We start from the raw sequence: 23,375 nt of genomic DNA on the forward strand, positions 1-23,375 counted from the left end.
ATCCTGGGGGACAAAGTTGTGCAAAGCTTCCCTGGGATCTGAAAATCCTTTAGCCATAAAGCAGTGATTAAATCTGGGAGCAGGATTGGAGCCAGGCACACCCAGCCCCTCTCAGGGCTGGCAAACAGCTGGAATTGAAGCTCAGCACTCATGGGAAGACCTCCCTGCTAAACTTTGTCCAGAGTATCTATTTGGTCCATGCCAGGATCATAAATTTCAAGATTTCCTTTAAAATCCTCTCTCCACAGGGAGTAGGACCCTGACAGCAATGTTGGGTAAAAGTGTTCATATTTTCCATCTCCACAGCCACAGCCCTAAAGCTGCACTTTGGTGAAATCTTGAAAGGACTCCCTACAGCCCTGAGTTTTGTCACACCCTCCCAAGATTTCAGTAGTTCCAGAAATTACACAGAAGAGGCTTTAATTTAATCAATCACCTCATTAAATTAAGCACCATCCTGTTCTTGTGAGATTTGCCTTACTAACAAACAGCACTTTCCCTCTTCACTCCCTGGCTCCCACAAATTCCCAGGCACCTTCAGGAGAATTTACTTGAAGGACCAGACATTCCAGGAAAATCAAAGGCAGCTGGGAAGCTGTGTGAAAGCCCAAAATGCTGATTTTTTTCCAGCACTGCTCCAATGTTGCCATCTAGTGTTGCAAAATGATATCCAAGGAAAGTGAAATCCAAAGGATTTTATTTGTTACCATGGTTGTGTAGGAAAAGTTCAACCTGCAATAAGATTTATACACACAAGAGCTGCTCCAAGAGACTTTTTAACAGCACACCAAAAACCCCAGGGATAGGAAGACATTCATAAAGCTCAGGAATAGCTCTGCTCCCAATTCCCAAATCCCCAAGACAAGGAGCTAGATCTCCCCTTGTTCCTGTTAATTAACATTAATAGTTTGTCTCACACCTGAAGTTGAAAATACAATGTAGAACCTTCACCAGCTTGCTGTGGATTTAGTTTACTCAGTGATAAGTTACTGAAAAACTACTGAAAATTCATGATACTCACTCAGCCAAATCATCCCTTTAACCTAAAACTAATTCTGGAAAATAAAAACAGTCCTAGAAAACAGCCTGGTTTTCCATGGCAAGGCTGTTGGGAACTGCTGGAGTGAGTTTTTCCATCTGTTATCCAGCTTTAAGTACAAAAAGAGTTAAGGTAGAGCCCATTATTTCCACACATTCTCCTAGGCACATAAAAACCCCTCCATGATTTTATCTAGAGGATGCAAACAACCTTTTTGGGGGATTTTGTTTTTTTTTTGATATAGACAGTCAGAAGGAAAAAAATCTTGCTGTCACCTCTCGTGCCCTAAGTCATGATAAAATAGTAAATATTTATCACTAATAGCAAAGAGAGGTTGAGAAGGTGAGATTTGGCAAACAGTGTTTTACATTATTACAAAATGAAACCTCTCCTTGCAGAAGTTAGGAATTAGTAACGAAAATGTTAAATGTGACAGATGCCCAGTTGGCTGTGAGAGGCTCAGTTTCCTGGGAGCTCAGTTCCACTCAGATCAGGGCACAAACAGTTCTGTTATTATTCACTTTACAGCTTCTTCAGGCAGCTCAGCAGTTCCTCTTTATCCATGTGGTACCCACTCTTTTTCCACTCATCCCTCAGCTGCTGCAGTGCTGTCCCAATCTCCTTCCCAGAGGACACCCCCATCTTCCTGAGATCGTGCCCACTGACAGGGAAGGAGGGCACAGTCCATTCCTGCATTTCTTTCAAAAGCTGCTCCTCTCCTTGGTACTTCAGGAGCTCAAAGATCTTGGAGTTGGTGTTAGCTTCCCTAGACTAGGAGAAAAAAGGAAAAAAGAGAGGCTTCAGTATGAAACAGCAGAACCAGCTCCAAGTGTGCTCAGCATTGTGCTATTCCCATTGCTCCTCGTTAGGTAAGACCTTGGCCAAGCTGGGATTATGGGAGCAAGGCTCTCTCCTGCCTCACAGGTGTTAAAACTGAGTCTTGCAGGCTCTGGGAGATCCTTGGAGACTCCCTGAATCCCAGGTAATAGCTGTGATCCCTTATCCATCACCTTTCCTGAGGGAGACAGGCCTGGCCCTGAGGACTGGTCCTTGCCCTCAGTATCAGCAGAATGCAGCTGGAAATGACCTCACTGTGCTGTGGAAGAACATCCCAGGTTGCCTAAGGAACATCACCCAAAATCACTCCAAAAATCACCACAAAAATCCCAAAAATCACCCCAAAAATCCCCCAAATCACCTAAAAATTCACCTCAAAATCACCTAAAAATCGCCTCAAAATGACTGTAAAAATCCCCAAAATCACTCCCAAAAATCACCATAAAAACCCCAAAAATCATGCCAAAAATCACCCCAAATCACCTAAAAAATCACCATAAAAACCCCAAAAATCATGCCAAAAATCACCCAAAATCACCTAAAAAATCACCATAAAAATCCCAAAAATCATGCAAAAAATTTGCCTCAAAATCACCTAAAAATTGCCTTGGGAAGAACACCAGGAATTGCACTGATTTTCCATTCACAATTCAGAGCTGAATTTCACAGAAAAAAGCCAAATTCTCCTTGAGGTCCAGCTCCTGTTTCATATTTCAGCAGGACAGCACAGCAAACTGCCAGTCCCAGGTAAGGTCACAAGAAACTGAATGTGACATTTTTCACCCTGACTGACTTTTAAATCAGTCCAAAAATTGCTCCAGAGCACAGGGTGCTCAGAACTGCTACAACACAGCAGGTTTGTTTCTGAGGAATGTCTCACAATGAATTCAGCTCCCTGTGAAGCCCCAGATGGAGCAGTCTGAACTCCACTCACATCCATCAGGAAGTCCTGGTATCTTGCTCCAGAGCAATTCCAGAGCACAGGGTGCTCAGAACTGCTACAACACAGCAGGTTTGTTTCTGAGGAATGTCTCACAATGAATTCAGCTCCCTGTGAAGCCCCAGATGGAGCAGTCTGAACTCCACTCACATCCATCAGGAAGTCCTGGTATGGTCTAAGTGGTTCTGGCCCTGAGCCTTTGGTTAACTCCTGCCTGTGCTTCACCAAGAAAAGGCCAAGGTTCTTTTCTTCCTTGGAGATTTTCAGCCTCAGGTCCAGGTTTGTGACATCATCCTTCCCCTTGAACAAGGACGTCAGGACAGTCATGGGTTTTGGAGACAGATTTTGGATGTTTTTACTGACTCTGGCAAATTCCTCTAAATTTCCATCAAGTGGTAGCCCTAAAAACACACAAAAAGTGCAAAGAAGTATTAACAAGAAAAGTAGGTGTTAGCACAGGATACAAATAAAATCTGATTTCTGTGTAAAGCCAAGTTGGATCTCATTTGGCACAAAATTCTTTCTGTATAAGATACAGGAATAGGAAATCAAACTTCATTTCACTTTACCTATGTACTGGGTAATATCCAGCTCATACATAAGCTGAACCAAATGATTGACATGGTTTCCAAGAAGAATTTTTTTTAGTTCCACCCAAATCCTTTCTCCTGATATTCCAGCCAAGCCTTTGGCATTTTCTTTAATTGCTTGCAGTGTAATAGGTTCATGATCTCCAGGTTTCTCTGCAATTCTTCCATAAAATCTGCCAAATAAAACCCCTGGATGTTAGTTTAGAACACTTACAACTGTAAGAATAATTAAAAACAATTAAAACAAAATAAAAACAAAAATAATTCTTACAATTATACAACTTATTCCACTTATAATCATAAAATCATTGAGGTTGGAAAGGAAATATGACAATTACAACTCTTTTTACATCACTGGTATCTTTTTGTTTTTGAAACTTTATACAGTTTATTTATCAAGGAAAGGCAAAACCACTTACCTGAAGTATCTCAGGATTCTTAAATAATCTTCTTGTATTCTCTCAGCTGCCTTCCCCACAAATCTGATTTTCTTGTTTTTCAAGTCTTCATAGCCATTAAAGAAATCATAGAGTGTCCCATCCAAACCTAGAAAACAATGAAAAACCAGAATATCAATTTCCAAATGTGGCTGGCACAATGAACCACTCTCATTTGGAAACGAGAAGTTGTGTGGTTTGAGCTGGTCTGCCAGATCATCTCATTTATTTGTACAGACTTTTGACACAGCGACAGAACTCAGCGACAAAACTCAAATCCACTGCTTCACCCATGTAAGTGTTTTTCAAATTTACCTAAAAACATGGAGTTGACAGTGAGGTCCCTCCTCTCAGCATCCTTGTGCCAGTCCGTGGTGAACTCCACCTCTGCGTGCCGCCCGTCGGTGACAACGTCTATTCGGAGAGTGGTGATCTCAAAATTCTGTTCATGGAGCTGCAAATCCCACAGACAGCGTTACTTCAACACAGCCTTGACTTGCCATGACATGAAATTAAATTAAATGCGAAAGCTGCTCATTTTTTTAGCCCTGTGTTTGTGTCCAGCGGGCGGACACGTGCACAGCAAAGTGTGCAGGGTTTGCATACAGAGCTGAGAAATAGAAACTTCTGAAAATAAGCTTGACATTATTTATTTTCTACACAGCATGCAGAAATCTTCCTGCAGGAGATGGACTAAGAGCAAGGTAGAGGAAATCAGGAGCAGGAAACATTAGGATCATGCGTGAGCAGCCAACATTATTTTTTCTGGTGATGACACAGCAGCATGAACGGGTTACTTGCATTAAAATATGATAATTACTTGAATTCTACAATGAATAATCAAAAAAAATCACTCCAGGCTTTAAAGCAGGGTCTCATTTAAACTCTTGCTGTGATACTTGAACAAATAAGGAGCAAATTTTCTACTGGACATCCACAGACGGGTAGAAAAGATCCAAACCAACCCTGGCAGTGATGGTTCCGTGTTTTTCTCCTTTGTTATTGATCAGACGAACCCCAGCTGCTGTGAACATTTCCTTCATCTCTGCTGGTGTGGCTGTGGTGGCAAAATCGATGTCTTGTGGTGTCACTCCGCTCAGTAAATCCCTCACAGCCCCTCCTGCTATCCTCAGCTCATAGTTCTTCTTCTCAAACAGTTCTGGGAAGGGAAGGAAAACCAAACAGCAATAAACCCACAGCACAATCAGCCAGAACCTGCCTTCTCACTAAACTAAGATCATAGATGTAGGAATAAACACTCAAATATGCAGAAACCGGCAAATAACTCACAGCTTCATGCAAAATGCACTAATTTGTGGCACAGCTGAGCACCCACAGGTATGTTCCCTGTCATTCTGATTTATTTTTCTTAAATTTTTTTTAAAACTTAACTATCGGCAGGTCTCTAATTGGTCCTGGGGACCCTGGGCTGGGGATCATTTTGAACAGTCAGGGGCTGACAAGGGAAAAGAATTCAGATTATTTACAGCAGAGAACAGTGAGCCATGAGCCTAAATTTCTCTAGGAACAACAGAGCATCATGGAATAGGCCTACAAAGGGAAACACGAGATCTGTCCTGTGCCTGGAGACTGGCTGAGGGTGTTCAGCCTGAAGAAGGCCCTGGGAGCAGAAAAATGCTCTTTTTACCAGGACACGGAGCAACAGGGCAAGGGGGAAAGGCAATAAGGTGAGGAGGGTAGGTTCAGGAGTGAGGTTTCCCTGGGAGGATGGGGAGGGGCTGGGATGGAATTCCCAGAGCAGCTGGGGCTGCCCCGGATCCCTGGCAGTGCCCAAGGCCAGGCTGGACACTGGGGCTGGAGCACCTGGGACAGTGGGAGGTGTCCCTGCCATGGCAGGGGTGGGATGGATGGGCTTTAAGGTCCTTCCCAACCCGAAGCACCCCGGGGCCGCGTTCAGGGACATTTTCGGGGCCTCCTCCCCGCACTCACCGGCCACGCTGCGCAGCCCCGGCGTGAAGAGCGCCTGGAACTGCGGCGCCTGCAGCCTCATGGCGCCGGTGCCGCTCCCGCCGTGCCGCCGCCGCAGCAGCCGCAGCCCGGCCCTGCGGGGCACAAGCCAGAGCTCAGCCCACATCCGCGGCCACGGCCGCCCCTCGCTCACTCACCGGGGCCCAGCTCCCGCATCGGCGGCGCCGGGCGATGAGCTCAGAGCGGCGCCGGATCGCGGAGCGGCACCGCCCCGGGGCCGGGCTCGGTGAGGCGGCACCGCCGGGGAGCGGCACCGCCCCGGGGCCGGGCCGGGCCCCGCTCCGCCCCCGCTCCCTCAGCGGGAGCGCCCCGCCTGCGCTCAGCCGGCAGAGATTCATAAAAACCTCACGGAATCACAGAAGCACAGAGTTGGAAGAAACCGTCAGGGTCATGGAGTCCAACCCAGCCCCAGCACCTCAGCTAAACCCTGGCCCCCAGTGCCACATCCAGGCTTTGTTAAACACCCCCAGGGATGGTGACTGCACCACCACCCAGGCAGCCATTCTAGAACTTTATCACCTTTCTGAAAAAAACCCTTTTCCTGATATCCAGCCTGAATTTCCCTTGGCACAGCTGCAGGCTGTGTGCTCTGGCTGTGTCAGTCCCTGCAGACAGAGCCCAGCCCAGCTGAGCACAGGCACCTTTCAGGAGCTGTGCAGGGTGATGGGGCACCCCTGAGTCTCCTTTTCTCCAGGTGAGCACCCCCAGCTCCCTCAGGGCTTCCTCTCAGGGTTTGTGTTCCCAGCCCCTCTCCAGCCTCGTTGTCTCCTCTGGATGAGCTCCAGCCCCTCAACGTCCTTCCCAAATTGAGGGGACAGAACTGGACACAGCACTCAATAAAAGACCTAAAATATTTACCGTGGCTTTGTCTCAGTTAGAGAAAAAGAGTTACAATGGGAAAATGACTTGTAGCAGGAAGGAAAATACATAGTTTGGTAATGGCAAAATAACTGGGATGGAATTCATGAGTTTCTTCTTGCCCCAGTGAGAAGGAATTTGGTAGCATTTAAATGTTTGAATCATTGAAATTACAAAGTCATCATTTTGGAAAAGCCCTCTGAAATCGTCAAGTCCAGCTGCTCCTCAGCACTGCCAGGCTCACCACCAAACCCTGTCCCAAAGTGCCACATCCACAGAGCTTTAAATCACCCCAGGGATGGGAATTCCTCCTGACCCAAAACCCCATCCTGTTCTATGGAGCAGATATCAGTGATATGAGTGATAATTGATTATTTACAGCTATTAATGTGCACTTGACAATGTCTAAATGCAGTTGAGATCTTGTCCACATTGAATTACACCCATTTTCACCAATTTGGCAGGAGCTTTAATTGTGTCCTGAGCCCCAAAGCACTCGCCCCTCCAAGCTTGTGTCACCTGCACATTAATAACTTGGATGCCAGGTTGTTAATGAGGGTGAGTCATTAGCCTTCTTCTCATCCTTCCTATAACTCCATCACATACAGCCCCACTTTCTGCAGGGTTTCCCTTGGGCTGGATTCTGTTCCCTCTCCTGTTTGTGAGCCTGCAATACCATCACAAAGTCATGGAATGGGCTGGGCTGGAAGGAACCTTAAAGATCACCTTGTTCCAACCACCTGCCATGGGCAGGGACGCCTTCCACGAGCCCCTCCAACCCTGAACGCTTCCAGGGATGGGGCATCCACAGCTTCTCTGGGCAATGCAGAAGTTATCCAACCCTACGGATCTCAGCTCAAAGCTCTCAGCACAATATTAGGAAGCTGGTTTTGCTCTGGTACCGGTAACTTCCCAAAATGCTGCATGGCTGTATGGCCAGAGCTTTGGACAAGATGGCATAAAAAAACCTGGATAAAACATGCACAATTTCCCAGCAATGTTTGGGTTTGATTTTCTAGGGGAAGAACACATTGGGATATCAGCAGCGTGGCTGTAGATTATTTCCTTGCAGTCAGTCATCACATTCCTGCTCTTGAAAAGTCATCAGAGAACTCAGACCACTGTATATAATTAATGCTCAGTAAATAAAATAACTCCATTTCTGGGCTGGACCGTGCCTGTATGGAGCCTTCCACCCCATGGAAGCAGAGAGGCACAAAATGTGAATATAGATAATGAGGGGACTTGGACATTAAAAACACACTCTACTGTAGATGATGTGTCATTTTAATGAACACAGTTCCCTTTTTCGAGGCGTGCTTATCTCGCTTGTCCTCTGCCATCTCCTCTGAGGTGCCAGCTCTGCTGGGACTTGGAAGGCAGCAGTTATAAAAGAAACCCGCAGGGAGAGCACCCAGGGGACGGGGAACAGACAGACCCAACTCTTGACAGGACTCTGAGATGCCCAGGTAACCTCCCGGGGTGTCTGGTGAGCTTTGGCTCTGCCTTGTGCGTGCTTCTGAACTGCAAAGGTCCTGCTTTTTAAAGTCAGTTTGCACTGGGAAAAGCACCTGGAATCTGCTGCTTCTTTGTTGCTTGTGAGGTATTGGGACACATCATCTGTTAGGGGAGAAAGTCATTACTTTTAGGAGGCTGTTTTTTGTGCTTTGGATTTCTACTGTCCTTCTAAAAGGAATATATTCCTTGCACAAAGGGAATATCCCCTTTACTCTCTGCTTATTACTTATATAACCAAAACATAATCAAAACTTTGTCCTGAAAACTTACCATATCCATTTTTGTGAGGAGCACAACCCTCCTGTAGCCTTCTAGTTACAATCTTTACTTGCATGCACTTATTTTGATTCTCTTTTCAGCAATTTCTCCCTTGAAGCAGAGTATCACAGACTGCAGTTTGTTCTCAGGGGCTGTGGTATTACACAGCTGCAGAAATTCACCTTCCAAAAGCTGGGCTTTCAATCTTAGTCTGGCAGCAAGAAAAAGACAAATAGCATTTTGGAAAACACAGCAAGAAAAAATAAACTGAAAAGAACAGGATAATAATTTAGGACTCATCTGAATTACAGTAACATTTTATATCCAGTTTCAGTTCAGTAACATGCTACACAGAAAATGTAAGATCTAATACATGCAAATACTTCTAGGAAAAAAAAATCTTTAGGATCTTTTTGAAAGTATAGGGAAAAGAAAATCAGAATCCTTAACTTTTTGTGGATAAATTTAAAAAAAATCCACAGGTAGCCAAACCCACTTTAAATAAACACAAGGGAGAGTCAGCTGTTGTAGTTATGATAATGCCTGAAACCAATACACAGACATTATTCAAGTAGATGTGAATGCTAAGCACTTGCAAAACATGAGGCTTTTAAAAGATTTTTTTTTTTTTTTAAATAAGGTACTGTGGTTATTGCTGGTTTTTTAGGAAAAAAAAAATGAGTGAATACTCTCAGCAATGAAACTAATGAAGCTTCTTTCCCAAAGTTGTTTTCTTTATTTTCAAGGATGTGAGCATAATGAATTTTTACTTCTAAATGGAGAAAAAAGTATTAGAGTATTTACTAGTCTCATCAGGTAAATTAAAGGAAGCAGCAAAGAAAGCCTGATGACAGTAATTTGTGCAGGCATAAATGTGTGCTATAAAGAATATTTGTCCCATTGTCTGTGACTTGCTACATTTCGGGAAAACCAAAATGCCTGGCCAAGATGTCATTCCGTAACCCAACGTACACAAAATCAAACCCTGGCTCCCCAGGAATAATCCATTAGCAAACTCCTGAGTTTCAGCTGGCCATGTGCACATTTGGGCTGTCAGGAAAGCAGAGAGGCACAAAATGTGAATATAGATAATGAGGGGACTTGGACATTAAAAACACACTCTACTGTAGATGATGTGTCATTTTAATGAACTCAGCACTCAGACTGCGTTTTGAAAAATAGTTACTGTACAGCAGAATTATTCCAACTGTGATCAGTGGGAGTGCTTCCAGTCCCTGGGTTATTCCTGCTCATTACCATTGGAAAATATTATGTTTTCCATGTGAGCAATTGCTGTAGTGCCCCAGGGAGGTGCTGAGATTGGGCTGGGGGGGTGCATTTCTCTTCAGTAAGAACATTTTGGAAAGCTGCTGTTCTGAATGCCCATTTTTATATTAGGTTATACATGAATGATTACACAGAGTTTTGGGGGTTTTTTTTGGTTTTTTTTTTTTTTTTTTTTTCCTCCCAGTAATTCATGAAACAATCCATTGGAAAATGCTGGGTTTAAGCATTAAAAATTGTTGTTCATTGAAATCCGAAATGAACAAAGGAACAAAGCAGTTTCTCTTACACCCAATAATTAACAGTGGAGAATTAGCCTTGAGGTGAGCAGTGACTGTGTCTTTAGAAAGCTTTATTGGAGGAGTAACTAGACAGTAAATCCCAGTAAGCAGCTATTTTATATAGAGTGGGAGCTAAAATATGGTTATTTCTGTTCTTGGAGGAAATGGGACTCTCCCCAAAGCCAGTCTACACGAACCTGACTCACCTTCCATGGAGAAATGCTCTAATTCCACGGGTGCCCTGAACATCCCCACATGAAGGTTTGAAAGCAGCAGCTTTTCAGAGAGGGCTGGCAAAGGGAGCAAGATGAAATGTGCTCTGCGTACCTATATTAAATTTAGGTCTCACAAGAAGCATTTTCCTGCAAGAAAAGAAGAGTCTATCCCTGCAAGGCAGCAGTGTCACTGCTTTGATCATGGGGATAGATCGTGATCCATGGGTTGGGCGTTTAACCCTTGGCTTGTGCTCATTTTTAGCTCCTGTGAAATGGTGCCAAGGCTGGTGTGCTGATGCCTGGCTGTGCCCATCCGCCACCCAAAGATGATGGCCAGTGGGATGTCAGTTTTCCTGCTCTTCCTCTGGACAACAAACACACCTCAAGGTGCAGGAGGTGAGGAGCTTCCTCAGGGCAGTGCCCTGGTGGGTGCCCAAGGTCCCTCTTTGTGCTGGGCACTGTTCCACACGTGGGTAAAGCAGTCCCTGGTGTGCCATGGGCCCCGGAGCAGGGGTGACCATTGCTGTCCTGCTTCCTGGGACTGTGCCCTGTCCCACATTGTTCCCAGCTGGTGCCTGGTGTGCTGTGGGAGGAAAGAATCTCCAGTCATGGGGAAACAACTTGTGTTGGGGTTTTCTGAGCTTTTTTGGGGCAGTTTTCCTATTGCAATGTGAACTCCTGGGCATCAAAGGCTGGAATCACAGGAGAGGAGAAGTGGGGGCTGATCATGGAATCGCAGAGTGGTCTGGGTTGAAAGGGACATTAAATCCCATCCAGTTCCACCCCCTGCCGTGGGCAGGGACACCTTCCACTGTCCCAGGCTGCTCAGAGTCACATCCAACCTGTCCTTGGGCACTCCCAGGGCTGATGGCCCTCAACTGCCTGGGGTTTGGCAAATAAGGGAGAGCAGGCTCTGAAGAGCTGGAGGGGAGCAGATTGATTATTTCACTGCCCTGCTATTTATATGCTAACATTTCCCCCAGCATGAGATCCTCCTCATTTCCAAGAAAGCTCCAGGAATCCTTCTTGCCCTGTCATCTTAAATTATCCTTCCCATCCTTCTGTGTTTTCTTCCATTTGTGCTTAATTCCTCTGTTCATCATTTTGGCTCTACTCTCACATGCAACTTCTTGTGGCTGTCAACCTTCTCTTTGAAAGCCCCCCACGTTGCCCTCTCCAGCAGGCTGATGTGGGTGAGAATTGTTCATGCAGCTGATCACTCCATCAGCCCCATTTCTTGTCTCTGTGACAATGAGGACCAAGATGAAAACTCTGAACCTAATTAACAAGCCAAATGTAATATATCACAGTAATTTTCAAGTCGAAACTGTTGTAAAAATTTCATTTTTCAAGCTAAGTTTTAATAAATTCTTATTTGATGGGATTTTGGTTATTTAAAGTTTTTCTTTTTGGTCAAATATTAGAAATATTTTACAAGGAGCTATTGAGAGAATATAATATTGAGATTAAATTATTTGCGTGTATTGCTCACTGCTTGCAAAGAGGTATTGCTCTAAACAATTCACTGGATTGGACACTGATGGATATTTCTGTTTTCTCTTTTCCAGTTCAGGTTTTGCCACCTGTTAACTTCACCCTCACAGTCTCTGCATTAGCACAAGTGCTGTTACACTGGGAGCCAAACCCTGCTCAGGAACAAAACAACTCCACCATCAGATATGATGTGAAAATCCTGAGCCCTGAGCCAGAAGAGGTAAGAGAAATAAATAAATCAAGGATCCTAAGAAGGCTAAATCCCTGCTGTTCTCTTTTATCTAAACCCATTCTTTGGGAAGTGCAGAGATTCCCTCTCGGCCATCCTTGTGGACACAGCTCTGCTGGGATGAGCTGTGGGCATTGCAGTTTTCACCTCGAGGGGAGATGGATCCTGCCTTTAAGTAGTGGCTCCCCATTCAACTCTCTGAACTCACCCCAATGTGTGGCTCAGTCTTTGCAGGTCCCTTATTTTGCCTCCCATCCCCTGTGGTTATTTGGTATTTTCTATTTCAAGTATGACACCTGTCAGCCATCCTTGTGGACACAGCTCTGCTGGGACGAGCCGTGGAAATTGCAGTTTTCATCTCGAGGGGAGATGGATCCTGGCTTTAAATACTGGCTCCCCATTCAACTCACCCCAACGTGTGGCTCAGTCTTTGCAGGTCCCTTATTTTGCCTCCCATCCCCTGTGGTTATTTGATATTTTCTGTTTCAAGTATGACACCAGGAGGACTCACAGCGTGCGAACAGCGGCGCTTCACAACGGCTTCTCCGCCCGCGTGCGCACCTTGCTCCTCCAGGAGGACCTCCAGATGAGCAGTGACTGGGTGGAGGGAAACCTCCCACCTCTGCCAGGTAAGAAAACCCAGGGAAGGCCTGGGGTTTGTGTTCTGCCCCAATCTGTGGGCTAAACAATAAAAGGTGACAGGTTTAGTTCTTTAAAATAAAAGTACAATGTTTTCCGCTCTACCTGCTACAAAAGGATTTAGTCCAGACCTTTCCGTACTGCACTAGAGCCTGGAGTACAATCTGGAGGTGAAAAATGTCAACAACACCTATAAAACTTTCTAACAACGCCTTGCTAAGGCTGAGTTAACCCAGCGTGGTGCACCTAGGATATTGTTGCCTTGTTCCACATGAAATGCACTGTTCTGTGTGGCACAGCTTTACTCACTGCTTGGGAATCTGCATCCTTCCCAAGCCACAGAGCTGTGTGATGAGGAGGAGAATTGGATGCAACAGACACAGCTACAATGGCCCAAACTGGAATAAAAAGGGAGAAAATTACACGCAACAGACACAGCTACAATGGCCCAAACTGGAGTCAAAAAGGGAGAAAATGAGATGCAACAGACACAGCTATAACGGCCCAAAGTGGAATCAAAAAGGAGGAGAATTGGATGCAACAGAGACAGCTACAATGGCTCAAACTGGAATCAAAGTGCTTTAGCAACAGGAACTTGTTATGATTTTTGCAGTGAGGTTTTCTTTCTGCTCTGTAATCCCTTGGCTCTCCAGGTGCTGCAGGGACCTCTGTCACCAACCTGTCCTGTGTCACCCATGTCACCATCTCTGGCAATGTCCCTCTCCATTGCACTTGGCTCCCTGGCCAAGGGGCTCCAGAAGACACCAAATACTTCCTGTTCTACAGGTTGGTGTTTGCTGCTTCTCCAGCCAGCAGTGAATTTCTTTAAGAGCACTTGTCTCACCAGCATTTTAATTTAGGTACGAGACACACACAGAGGAATGTCCCACTTACACCAAGGACAAGAGGAGCAGGAATACTGAGTGCAGATTTTCAAGTACTCAGATTAAACCTGGTGAGATTGACAAGCTCATTGTCATTCACATTAATGGCTCCAGCAAACATGCTGCAATCAAGCCTTTTCAGCAGTTATTTAACCAAAATGCCATCGGTGAGTAGGAATACATTTAAAAATATCAAAAATGTCTGGCAGGATTGTCAAAATGTGAGGAAGTTCTGTTGGATTGAGTGGTTCTTGATGCAGGTGAAAGGATGTGCTGATTTTGTATAGTCACCTTAACGGAATTGGAAGAAATAACTGGATTGTTTTAGTTAAATTTGATTTTAATAATCTATTTGAAATTATAGAATGGCAAAACTAAAAGCTAGTAAAGGCAATTAGTTATTCTGTTTGTTAGCCAAAGCGTTATTTCCAATATTAATTTTTGGTTGATTTAGCCAATATACTTTAAAATGCTGTTTTTATTACCCTTAATTTTGCAGCCTTCCTTTAAAAGGAGTAAGACACGTGGTGCTCAAGTTAACCCTGTCCTGTAAAGGAAGGCATTAGTCTGGAATAAAAGGGAGTATGATGATTGTCTGTCATTTTTCATCTACACAAATAATTTACTTTCCCGCACTAGTTCCATACATTTTTCTTTTTTTAAACAGGTAACAGTTCTCTTTTTCATGACTTCACTAAGAGGAAAAAAAAAAATCACAGATTTTTTTCTTAGAAATCATCCCCATAACAGCAGCTGAATTCCTTGGAATTTTTTGCATTTTTGAATAATTTTCCTGGCTACATCTGCATTTTCTTTTTTCTAGAAATGAAATTTTTCTAACTATTCCATCATTAATTTAATACTTTTATGGAAATTAATTTAATAAATTCCTCTTTCTCCAGTAACCTGATTTTCCAAAACTTTTAAGTGGATTTTCCAAACTGTTTTCTTATAACTATTACCAGCAATGTAGTTATTCCTCCTAAATCCTTATCGTTTCAATCCAAAAAGGGAAATAAATTCAATAATTATAGGTCCTCCTTTGAAACACTATCAGGTTATAAAATGCTCCAGGTTTTTAGTATTTAAACTTGTCTCTACAAATAACTCACCTGTATAGTTTTCTTTTTGCAGAGAAAGTGAATATTCCCAGAAATATCAGCATATCCCTGGAGCAAAACGACCTCCTGGCCATGTGGGAGAAGCCAATTTCTCCTTTCCACGAGGAATGTTTTGAATATGAATTTTATCTCATCAACCTGAAGTCAGGTAACAAGCAGGTAATTGCTCCTCCAGCATCCAAGATTATCCAACATTCCTGTCCTCTCCAGCTGGAATTTGCCTTCCTCTTTTCCTCAATGCCTTTTCAATCTGCAACAAACCATCCCCAAGGAACTTGGGAAAGCAGGACAAAATTGGATTTATTCAGCTAATGCATCTGGGCTCAGAACAGGTTTTACCATCTTGAAAATGCTGCACTGAGAATCTGCAGGAAAAATGGAGAAATGAGGCATTTCCCAGGAATTTTCCCTGGAATATTGGTGTGTTAGGACAAGTGGCCCCTATAAAAATGGGGCTCTTACCTCCAAAGCAAGGCCAGCAGCTCGCAGTTAATAAAAACAATAAAAAAGATAAACACGGTGTGAATTTGTTTTTTGAATGGTTGAGTGTTAATTAATCTCTGAGAGCACCAATTGTGTTCCTGACAGATCCTGAAGATCTCCTCCAACAGTTTCTGGCTGCGGGTCGATGCCAGCAGCAGATATTCCATCAGGATCAGGGCCAAGCACAACCACCTCTGCCGTGCCTCAGGATTCTGGAGTGACTGGAGTGAAACCATCTATGTTGGTGAGAATTCCCATTATTCCACTGCTGGGGAGCCAGTGCTGCCTGATCAGGAGCCTGTGCAACACCCCAGAATTCTAATAGGAAACAGGAAAACAGGGGTTTGAAGGAAAAACCTGACTTGTTAATGCCAAGGGGATTTAAATCAGTTCCATTAAAAATAAACTACTTGCAAGAGGATTTGTTTTAGGCAATGCTTTGTGAGTATTTCCAGAGATTGCTTTAAACTCAAGGCCTTTTCTTGCATCTCTGCAGTTTTTTCAGGTTTTTCTCTACCCTCAGTGTGATGTTCATGCTGGAAATAAATATGAGAGGCCATTGATTCACTGAAATTATCTCACCCCTTCAATGCTGAGGGAAAAAAAGAGCATTCTTTTAGCATTCCCACTGCTGGGGAGCAAATGCTGCCTAATCAGGAGCGTGCCCAACATCACAAAACTCTAATAGGAAACAGGAAAACAGGGCATTGAATTTAATTTACCGAAACTATTTCAGCCCTTAAATGCTGGGAGAAAAAAAAAGAACATGATTTTAGCATCTTTGGAGCCTGATCATTTGCCCCAGGCTGTTTTGTATTTCCTGCTTGCTGACCAAGTTGTTGTGGAAATAACAGTTCCTTTATCACTGCACGTTATCAACTGTTTGTTCTTAGACATCCTCCTTTGCCCTTATCTTTGGAGTTTCTCAACTTCCTTGTTTTTACTTAAAAAATACTCCTGTTTACTACATTTCCCCTCTTGTACCATGAATTCACATTTTCAGTGTTTTGCCTCCTTTCTCCAACACATCTCCTTGACCTCCCCACCTGGCTCACACAGCAAACATGAAAAATCCACAAAACAAAATTGCTCTTCCCTAAAAATTTATTTAAATCTCAACCATATCCAAGGACAGGACCACTTCATGCAGTTTTTCCTCATGGAAAGGGGTTTTTAGGGGCTTGTTGCAGTTCATTGGCACAATACAGGTTCCTGCCACTTTCTCAGCCACTTATTCTCTCCTTTATATCAAAAGAAAAGAAAATTGTTGTTGAAATCAAAAATTCAGTGCCATGGAATCTCTGAAATTGATTTCTTATTCTAGGTATCAAGTCTTCAAAATCTGCATGTTAATTTGTGACCTGAATACAACCACATTAAACAGCTAATGAAATATTTACAATATTTAAATTCTAAACATGTTTCAAATAATCTGTACTAAAATAATACATTTCTTTTTTTTTTTTTCCCCTTGAAATTCAGGGCAAAATAAACCAGAGAATTCCATAGCCTGGATTCTCACCCTGCTCTGTGTGTCCACGTCCTGCACATTGCTGCTTGTTGCTATAATATGCCAAATGTAAGTATTAGCATTTTTGTTTTATTACTATATAACCAAGGACAGGGTATTCAACAAGTGTGGGGAGATGTCACAAGCCCAATTCTGAAGAAAAGCTGAGCTTGCCTAAATACACAAAGCAAAAATAATCAGCCTCACTAATCAGCAAAAACATTCAGCAAAATTGGTGGGGTAAGAGAGTTATTCAATTTAATCTTATACAACAAACCCATATATTGAGTGAGATGAATTTGTTAAAATTTGTTAAAATCTGTTTGTCCTTCTCTCATTTCTTCATTAAATGCACCTGACTGGGTCAGTGATTTCCCCAGAAATCTTCATTTATGCCTGGTCAGAGCTGCTCAGAGCATCCCTCATGGCCAAAATATCCACACCTCTGGTGTTTGCTTTGAGTATTTGAAATATTGAATTTATTTTTAATTATACTCTGGCTCTGGATGCTGTATAGCAAAGGCCAAAACTCCCCAAATGCACAGTGAGGAAGCACAGCTACACTTTGGATTTGTGTCTGACAGTCAAACCATAAGTGATGAATTAAAGGCTCCATGTAATTAGAAGTTTCTCCCTGAAACACACAGCAAGCAGCAATTACCAGTCCACAATAAACACATCTCCCCTTAATGGAAGTGCTAATTCCTTATTAATTTCTTTAATGCCTTTTTATTTATTGCTCATCCTGATGTATTCTTGGCTGTTTTCCTCTGCGTGCTGTGTTTCCTTTATCCAATAAAGGTGTACAGGATGCTCCAAGAGGATAACTGAGATTAACTCTGCCTGGGGGAGCTGTTCTCAGGGCAGCTGAATGAGCAGGGCTCTGCTCAGGAGGGTTCTGCCAGAAACAGCACAGGGAATTTATTCCTGTGTCACACGCTTGTCCCCAGCTATGCAGCCTTGATGTCTCACTGAAAATCCCCAGATTTGTCTTACTTACATGATTCTGTTATGGATTGAGCTGGAGCTGGAGGTCCTCCCCTGCTCCAGCATCGTCTCCAGCTCTCGTCTCTCTCTTTGGGACAGCAGAACCAACACCAGTTAGCAGCAATCACTCTGCTCCATGTTTTCTGAGGAGTTCTGACAGCATTTGAATATTGCATTTACCCCTTTTGGAGATCCTGCAGCACACACAGGGGGAGAAATAAATCCAGGGTACCATTCTACTCAACCTGGAGATGCTGTACTAATGCATTGTATGATTTTAATCCAAATTTCAGGGAGCTTTTCCAGGTTCAGCTGCTTGCTGCTACCTTGGTTGCTCCCAGGAGTTTCTCTCCAGTATAAAATTCCCTGACACCCAAAGGCTCATTACTTTCTCGCTTTGCCAACATGATGAAAATTTTACCTCCCTGCTAGTCTGAATTTCATGGAGCTGCTCACCTTATTCCACCTTTCCTTGCTGCTCCTTCTCCAATCCCCAGCCTGCCCTGGGAGGATGGGAAAATGTAAGAAGATGAAACACAGGGTTGTACCTGCAGATATTAAAAAAAAGAAAAATCGAGCAGGTTTCCTAGATCACAGTTTCATTAGTACTCTCTGTTTTTACTGCTCTTGAAAATTCATGAAGTGCACTCTGCGATTCAAGCCACGGAATCGTTTCAAATTTCGTGCGATTCGCAGCCATTATAAGGAATTTCATTACAGCAAAGAGCTCCATAAATTTTTCTGTGTACTTGCAGGCATCAGGGTTAAAGCCCCACCATTTGGGAGGAGTGCTGCAAGGCAAAGGGGCCCTCTGGGACAGTTTGGGCAGGCTTTTCCCTTCACTCACTTGCAGAGGCTGATGGGGTTAGAGTCTTGATAAAAACCAAAACTGAATGTTCTCCTGGTTTGCTCTCTGCCTGTAGGAGCGAGCAGCTTCCATACTTCCCTAGGAATAACATTTTCTCCTGGAGGTGAGCCCACAGGAGGATGGTGTCAGTAACTTGCTCTCAGTGCCCTCCACACCCCAAAATCAGTGTGGTCATGCAGGTACCCCCCTCTTCTGCACCCCCCAGCAGCCCACGAGCAGCAGTCACCAGCCAGCTTGAGAAAAACTCCAGGGGGAATCTCAGGGGAGGCACTCTGACACAGAGTTAAAACAAATAGTTCCTCAATCTCATCACAGAGCACGGAGAGCTTGTTCTCCTGCTTGTTTCTCTTTGTTTACCTCCAGCCTTTCCATGTCACAGCCTGTGGGAAGAATGGAAATTTCAGAAAAGCAGACACAGCACAAAACCCAGACCCCAAAATGCTGATTTAAGGCACAAGGGTCCCATGGGGTGTGTCCAAGGCCTGAAGGTCCAAGCAGTGACAATGGAAAAAGGCTGTGCCTTAACCTGTGTAGACAAAGATACCTGGGATGCTTTTTGTGACAAGATCTTTAACCACATAACTCTGACTTTTCAGTAACCTCCAAAAAAGAACAGAACCATTCTGAGGGCACCACCCCAGCAACTCCTCCCTGCAAAGACCTGAGGGGCAAAGCAACCCCCATGGACACACTTCTGCCTCATTTCTCATGGGCATTTGTGCACCTTCCTTAAGTGCTCCCCTTCCAGAAGTGACATGTAATTTATGCTTTTTGCTGCCTCAATAAATAATTTTGACATGGTTCCATCAAAATCTTTTCTTGGCAAACAGCACAACAAGGAACACACCAATTCCAAAGAGAACCAACTCTTGTTGGGTACTTTGCCCATCAGTGGCATAAATCAGAGCTGAAAGGAGCTGCAGGTGGAATGCTGTGGCCTTTTGAGAAGTTTGTGAGAGCTGGTGAGGTGTAGGAGCTGCCCCGGGTAAGGGCACAAAGGCCTGACCCTTAGGAGGAGAGCTGGGAGGAGTGGAGGTGATGGAGGTGATGCCAGGTGCTGCAATAACAACACTGGCACTCATCCTGCCCCACTCCTGAGCTCCAGCAGCAGCCACTTTCCTGTCCCACCCCAGTGGTGGGGAGCAAACAGCCTGGCTGCTCCTTTGCACCCAGCAGTGGCTCTGCTGTGTCCAGCATTTCAACACAAAAAAGCAAATGTTTCCCCCAAAACACCTCACACCCTGTTTTTCCTCCCCATATTCCCATTTGTGGCTGTAGGATTCCCTCCCCCAAAGCCTCATCCCCTGCAGCAGAGGGAGACATCCCACAGCTCGTGTCTGTGGGGTGAGCAGTGCTGTGGCCCTTCCCTTCCCCTGATAATTAATGAAGCATCAATGTCACCTTCAAGGCAGCAGCAGCTCAGCCAGGAAGGTTTAGCTCCAAGCTGATAGACAGAAAATATTATTCCTCCTCACCAGGAGAATAGTAATAGGATAAAGGTAAATTTGACAGAACTCAGAAAGCTTCTGGAAGAAGAATAGTCCTAAGAACATAAGCACTGAGCTAAGAAGACATCAGCCAGGGGGATTGTCACAAAATAAAGGGGGCAGAGGAACAGATCTGCCCTTGGTGCCTGAACACATCTCTTTTTCCTCCAGAACAGACCCTGGACACCAATTCTGGGCTGAGCCCTCTTCACTCAGGCCAAGTTCCCATTGAAACCTGCCCCTTTTGGACATGGTGCTATCCAGGGCTGGAGACAGCGAGAGTGTTTCAGCACCTGGAATGTGAGAGCTGAGCTCTGGCATGTACCAAACACAAGGAAAAATTCCTTCAGCTGTCACAAAAATCCCTGTGCTGCGAGCCCAGCCAGGCCAGGGAGTGGCAGGCAGGGAGGGGGTCTCAGGGGTGTGAGCAGGATGAGTTATCACAGCACTGAGCAGAACCATTTGCTGTCAGCTGTCCCTGGTGCCCTCCCCTGCCTGCTCCCAGCTCCCTTGGCACACAATTATTTGTGGTTGCTCTCCTGCCACGAAGCACTGGCAGTTTATGTCCAGAAACCAAAGCCTGAGCACGAGGCAGCTCGTCCTGCTGTCCAAAGGAGGTAGCTGACAGCAGAGCCCTTGGGAGGAGCAGCAGTGTGAACAGAGATCAGAGCAGTTCATTTCTGCCCAGACAGCCCCAAAAGCCCTGGCACCGGATGGGGACAGCCTCCCCCACCTCCTCCTGTCACCTGCCTGTCCCAGGGCCCAGAGGTGTCCTGTGAGGAGTGGCACAGCTGCCCAGCCCCAGTGGGGACCATTATCTGTTCCAACCCTAACTGCTAAGAATTTTAAACTTGTGCTAACAAACACTAACCCCCCAAAAACCACTGTGTTTAACCTAAAACCATAGGAAAAAAACTTCCAAAATTAAATAACAAAACTAAAATTATAAGTACATAATTTAAATAAAAGTGTATAATATCACATAATAAAAAACTTGAAAGTTTAACTTAGCAGTTAAGGTTCCAACAATTATCCCTGCTGCAGGCAGGGCTGGCTGCTCCTGGGGCTGAGCACGTGCTGCTGCTTGGGCCCCTCATCCCCCAGGAACAACAATTCTCTCATCCCTCCACTGCTGTTTCTTACAGAAACCACGTCTGGAGTAAACTGTTCCCACCAATCCCAACACCCAGCAACAAATTCCGAGACCCTTTCCCAATTGACTACGAGGTAAAATAACATGTTTTTCTTTTTTAAAAATTTTATTTAAACTAAAATGAATGCTTTTGTTTGTGTGCTGCTTTTTCCCTGTAAGGCTATGCACAAAGAGGGTCCTAGAATCATTAAATCTCAGAAAGATCTCCAAGACCATTAAGTCCAACCCCATGGCCACTAAACCCACTGAATTTAGCAATTCCTGAGGCTGTTTTTGCCATTCTCCCTGCTGTGGCAGATTCTCACCTTGCTGTGTGGCCACTTCCTTTGCCCACGACAGGTTCCTGTCTGCTGCAGCTCTGCATCTGGCTTTGCTTGCAGATGGTGTGGTTTGGGAAGGGTTAAAATGAACAGAAAGGTTAAGCGGTATCGTCCAGGTTTTCCCTTTTTCCAACTCCATTCCAGACTCTGGGAGAAATCCAGCCTGGGCTTTCTCTTTTGCCAACTCAATTCCAGACTCTGGCACAAATGCGCTCCAGGTTCCCCTCTTGCCAGCTCCATTTTGGACTCTGCCTGAAATCCGGTCCGGGTTTCCCCCTTTGCCGACTCCATTCCACACTCCAGCTGGAATCCACTCCAGGTTTCTCTTTGCCGGCTCCATTCCTGACTCCAGCTGGAATCCGCTCCAGGTTCCCCTTTGCCGGCTCCATTCCGGGCTCCAGCTGGAATCTGCTCCGGGTTCCCCTTTGCCGGCTCCATTCCTGACTCCATTCCGGTTCTTTGTTCCCGGCACTGAATTTCGGGCTCACCTGTGGCTCTGCCCTCTGTAGGAATTGCGGTTTCTCCCCAGCCGGACCGAGACTGCAGGGTGGCTCCTGGAGAGCTGCTTTTGTTCAGCCTGACAATTCAAAGTGTTTTGCTCCTGCTGTTAAGCTGGACTTAAGCCTTTCTGGGTTTGCTGTTATTTCTGATAAATACATTTATCTTACAGATGAGATAAACCCCTCATTGTCTGCTCAGGGGAAGGGCTGCTCAACACCTTGATTTTCATTTGTCCCCTTGGAACAGGGATTTGATTTTTTGCATATTGTTCTTACTCCATGGTCTGGTCGAGGAAACAGGCTTAGAAGATTATCATATAATGTTTGTTTTTAATTAAATGGTGTAAAATACATGAGAAATAGCAAATATTAATGCTGCAGCTGGAAAATGTGAGCTTGCAAAGGCAGGTTCACGTTCTCATCAGCAGCTCTGCCTTGTTTTCAGTCTCTTCACTCCAAGTGAGCTGGCCGTGATGGGTGACAGCAGCAGAGGCCTTCTGCTGGCACCATGGCCACAAGGCTCCTGGCACTGGCAAAGAGGGCTGAGGACATGACCCAGGTCCCTGCTGAGGCCACCAGGAGAGGGAAGTTGTTTGTTGGGGACACTCAGTTCCTAAATTCGGTGTAAACAGGGCTGAGATGACGAAAGCCCTGCAGGTGGTGGAGCCCTGCACGTGGTGGCCCGTGGGAAGCTGCTGGTCCCTGCTCTGTCACCTGCCACCCTGCAGGGCCTCCCAGCAGCTCAGCCACTGCTGCTGCTTCCTTCTGCAGCACCTGTTTGTGCAGCTCTGCCAGGATGTGGCCCCATAAATGGCTTTGCTGCCATGTATTCAGAAAAATTCCTGTTCCTCAAACCATGACCCCTCACTGCAAAAGTGACCAGGCCCTGGAGAAGGCTCCCCAGGGCAGTGGTGGAGGCACCATTCCTGGAAGAGCTCAAAAACCACTTGGTTTTTGGACGTGGCCCTTTGGGATAGGATTTGGTGGGTGTGGTGGGATCTGATTGAAAGTTGGACTTGATCATCTTGGAGGTCTTTTCCAGCCTTAATGATTTCATGATTCTGTGCCCTCCAGCTCCTCCTGGGCTCCTTGTCCTTGGCTACAGAGCACGTGTGGCCACTGTGGTAAAATGTGACAAATTGTGGGGAATTTGGGGGTGCAGGGCTGGAGGGATAGAGGATGAGCAGCTCTGCGAGAGCTTCAGCCGGAGGGTGAAAATCCTTCTGTTGAACCCAGTGCTTCTGAGCTCCTCAACCATGAAACATTTTGGGTCAATCCCTCTCTAAATGCACCAGTTTGAACTCTTAGCTCTCCCCCAGCCCAAGCCACGCTCCCAGCTCCAAGGGGTGTTTGCTTTGCAGAGAGCACGGACCTGCCCCAGCTCCACGGAGACCGAGGTGGGCAGCCTGGCTGAAGGCCTCTCCTGCAGTGTCCTCGATGACTCCGTGTTCTGA

General features: G+C 45.1%; 2 protein-coding genes across 2 annotated transcripts; one reads left to right on the forward strand and one right to left on the reverse strand.

Moving 5' to 3' along the window:
- Positions 1 to 680: 680 nt before the first annotated feature.
- TRNT1 (tRNA nucleotidyl transferase 1) lies at positions 681 to 6,052 on the reverse strand. The gene is made up of 7 exons (XM_041460459.1): positions 5,794 to 6,052; positions 4,809 to 5,002; positions 4,159 to 4,297; positions 3,826 to 3,952; positions 3,386 to 3,579; positions 2,967 to 3,217; positions 681 to 1,810 (listed from the first exon to the last, which is right to left on the reverse strand). Exons 1-7 carry the CDS (start codon positions 5,936 to 5,938, stop codon positions 1,562 to 1,564), a joined length of 1,299 nt encoding a protein of 432 aa, XP_041316393.1. The 5' UTR covers positions 5,939 to 6,052; the 3' UTR covers positions 681 to 1,561.
- A 2,046-nt stretch (positions 6,053 to 8,098) lies between these two features.
- Positions 8,099 to 23,375, forward strand: IL5RA (interleukin 5 receptor subunit alpha). Its single transcript, XM_041464406.1, has 11 exons — positions 8,099 to 8,159; positions 10,509 to 10,642; positions 11,815 to 11,960; positions 12,460 to 12,598; positions 13,262 to 13,394; positions 13,469 to 13,659; positions 14,627 to 14,772; positions 15,202 to 15,340; positions 16,579 to 16,675; positions 21,094 to 21,175; positions 23,283 to 23,375. Exons 2-11 carry the CDS (start codon positions 10,573 to 10,575, stop codon positions 23,373 to 23,375), a joined length of 1,236 nt encoding a protein of 411 aa, XP_041320340.1. The 5' UTR covers positions 8,099 to 8,159; positions 10,509 to 10,572.

Source organism: Pyrgilauda ruficollis, unplaced genomic scaffold, assembly GCF_017590135.1.
Source record: "Pyrgilauda ruficollis isolate IOZ18807 unplaced genomic scaffold, ASM1759013v1 scaffold10, whole genome shotgun sequence".
In the NCBI taxonomy this organism is placed as follows: Eukaryota; Metazoa; Chordata; class Aves; order Passeriformes; family Passeridae; genus Pyrgilauda; species Pyrgilauda ruficollis.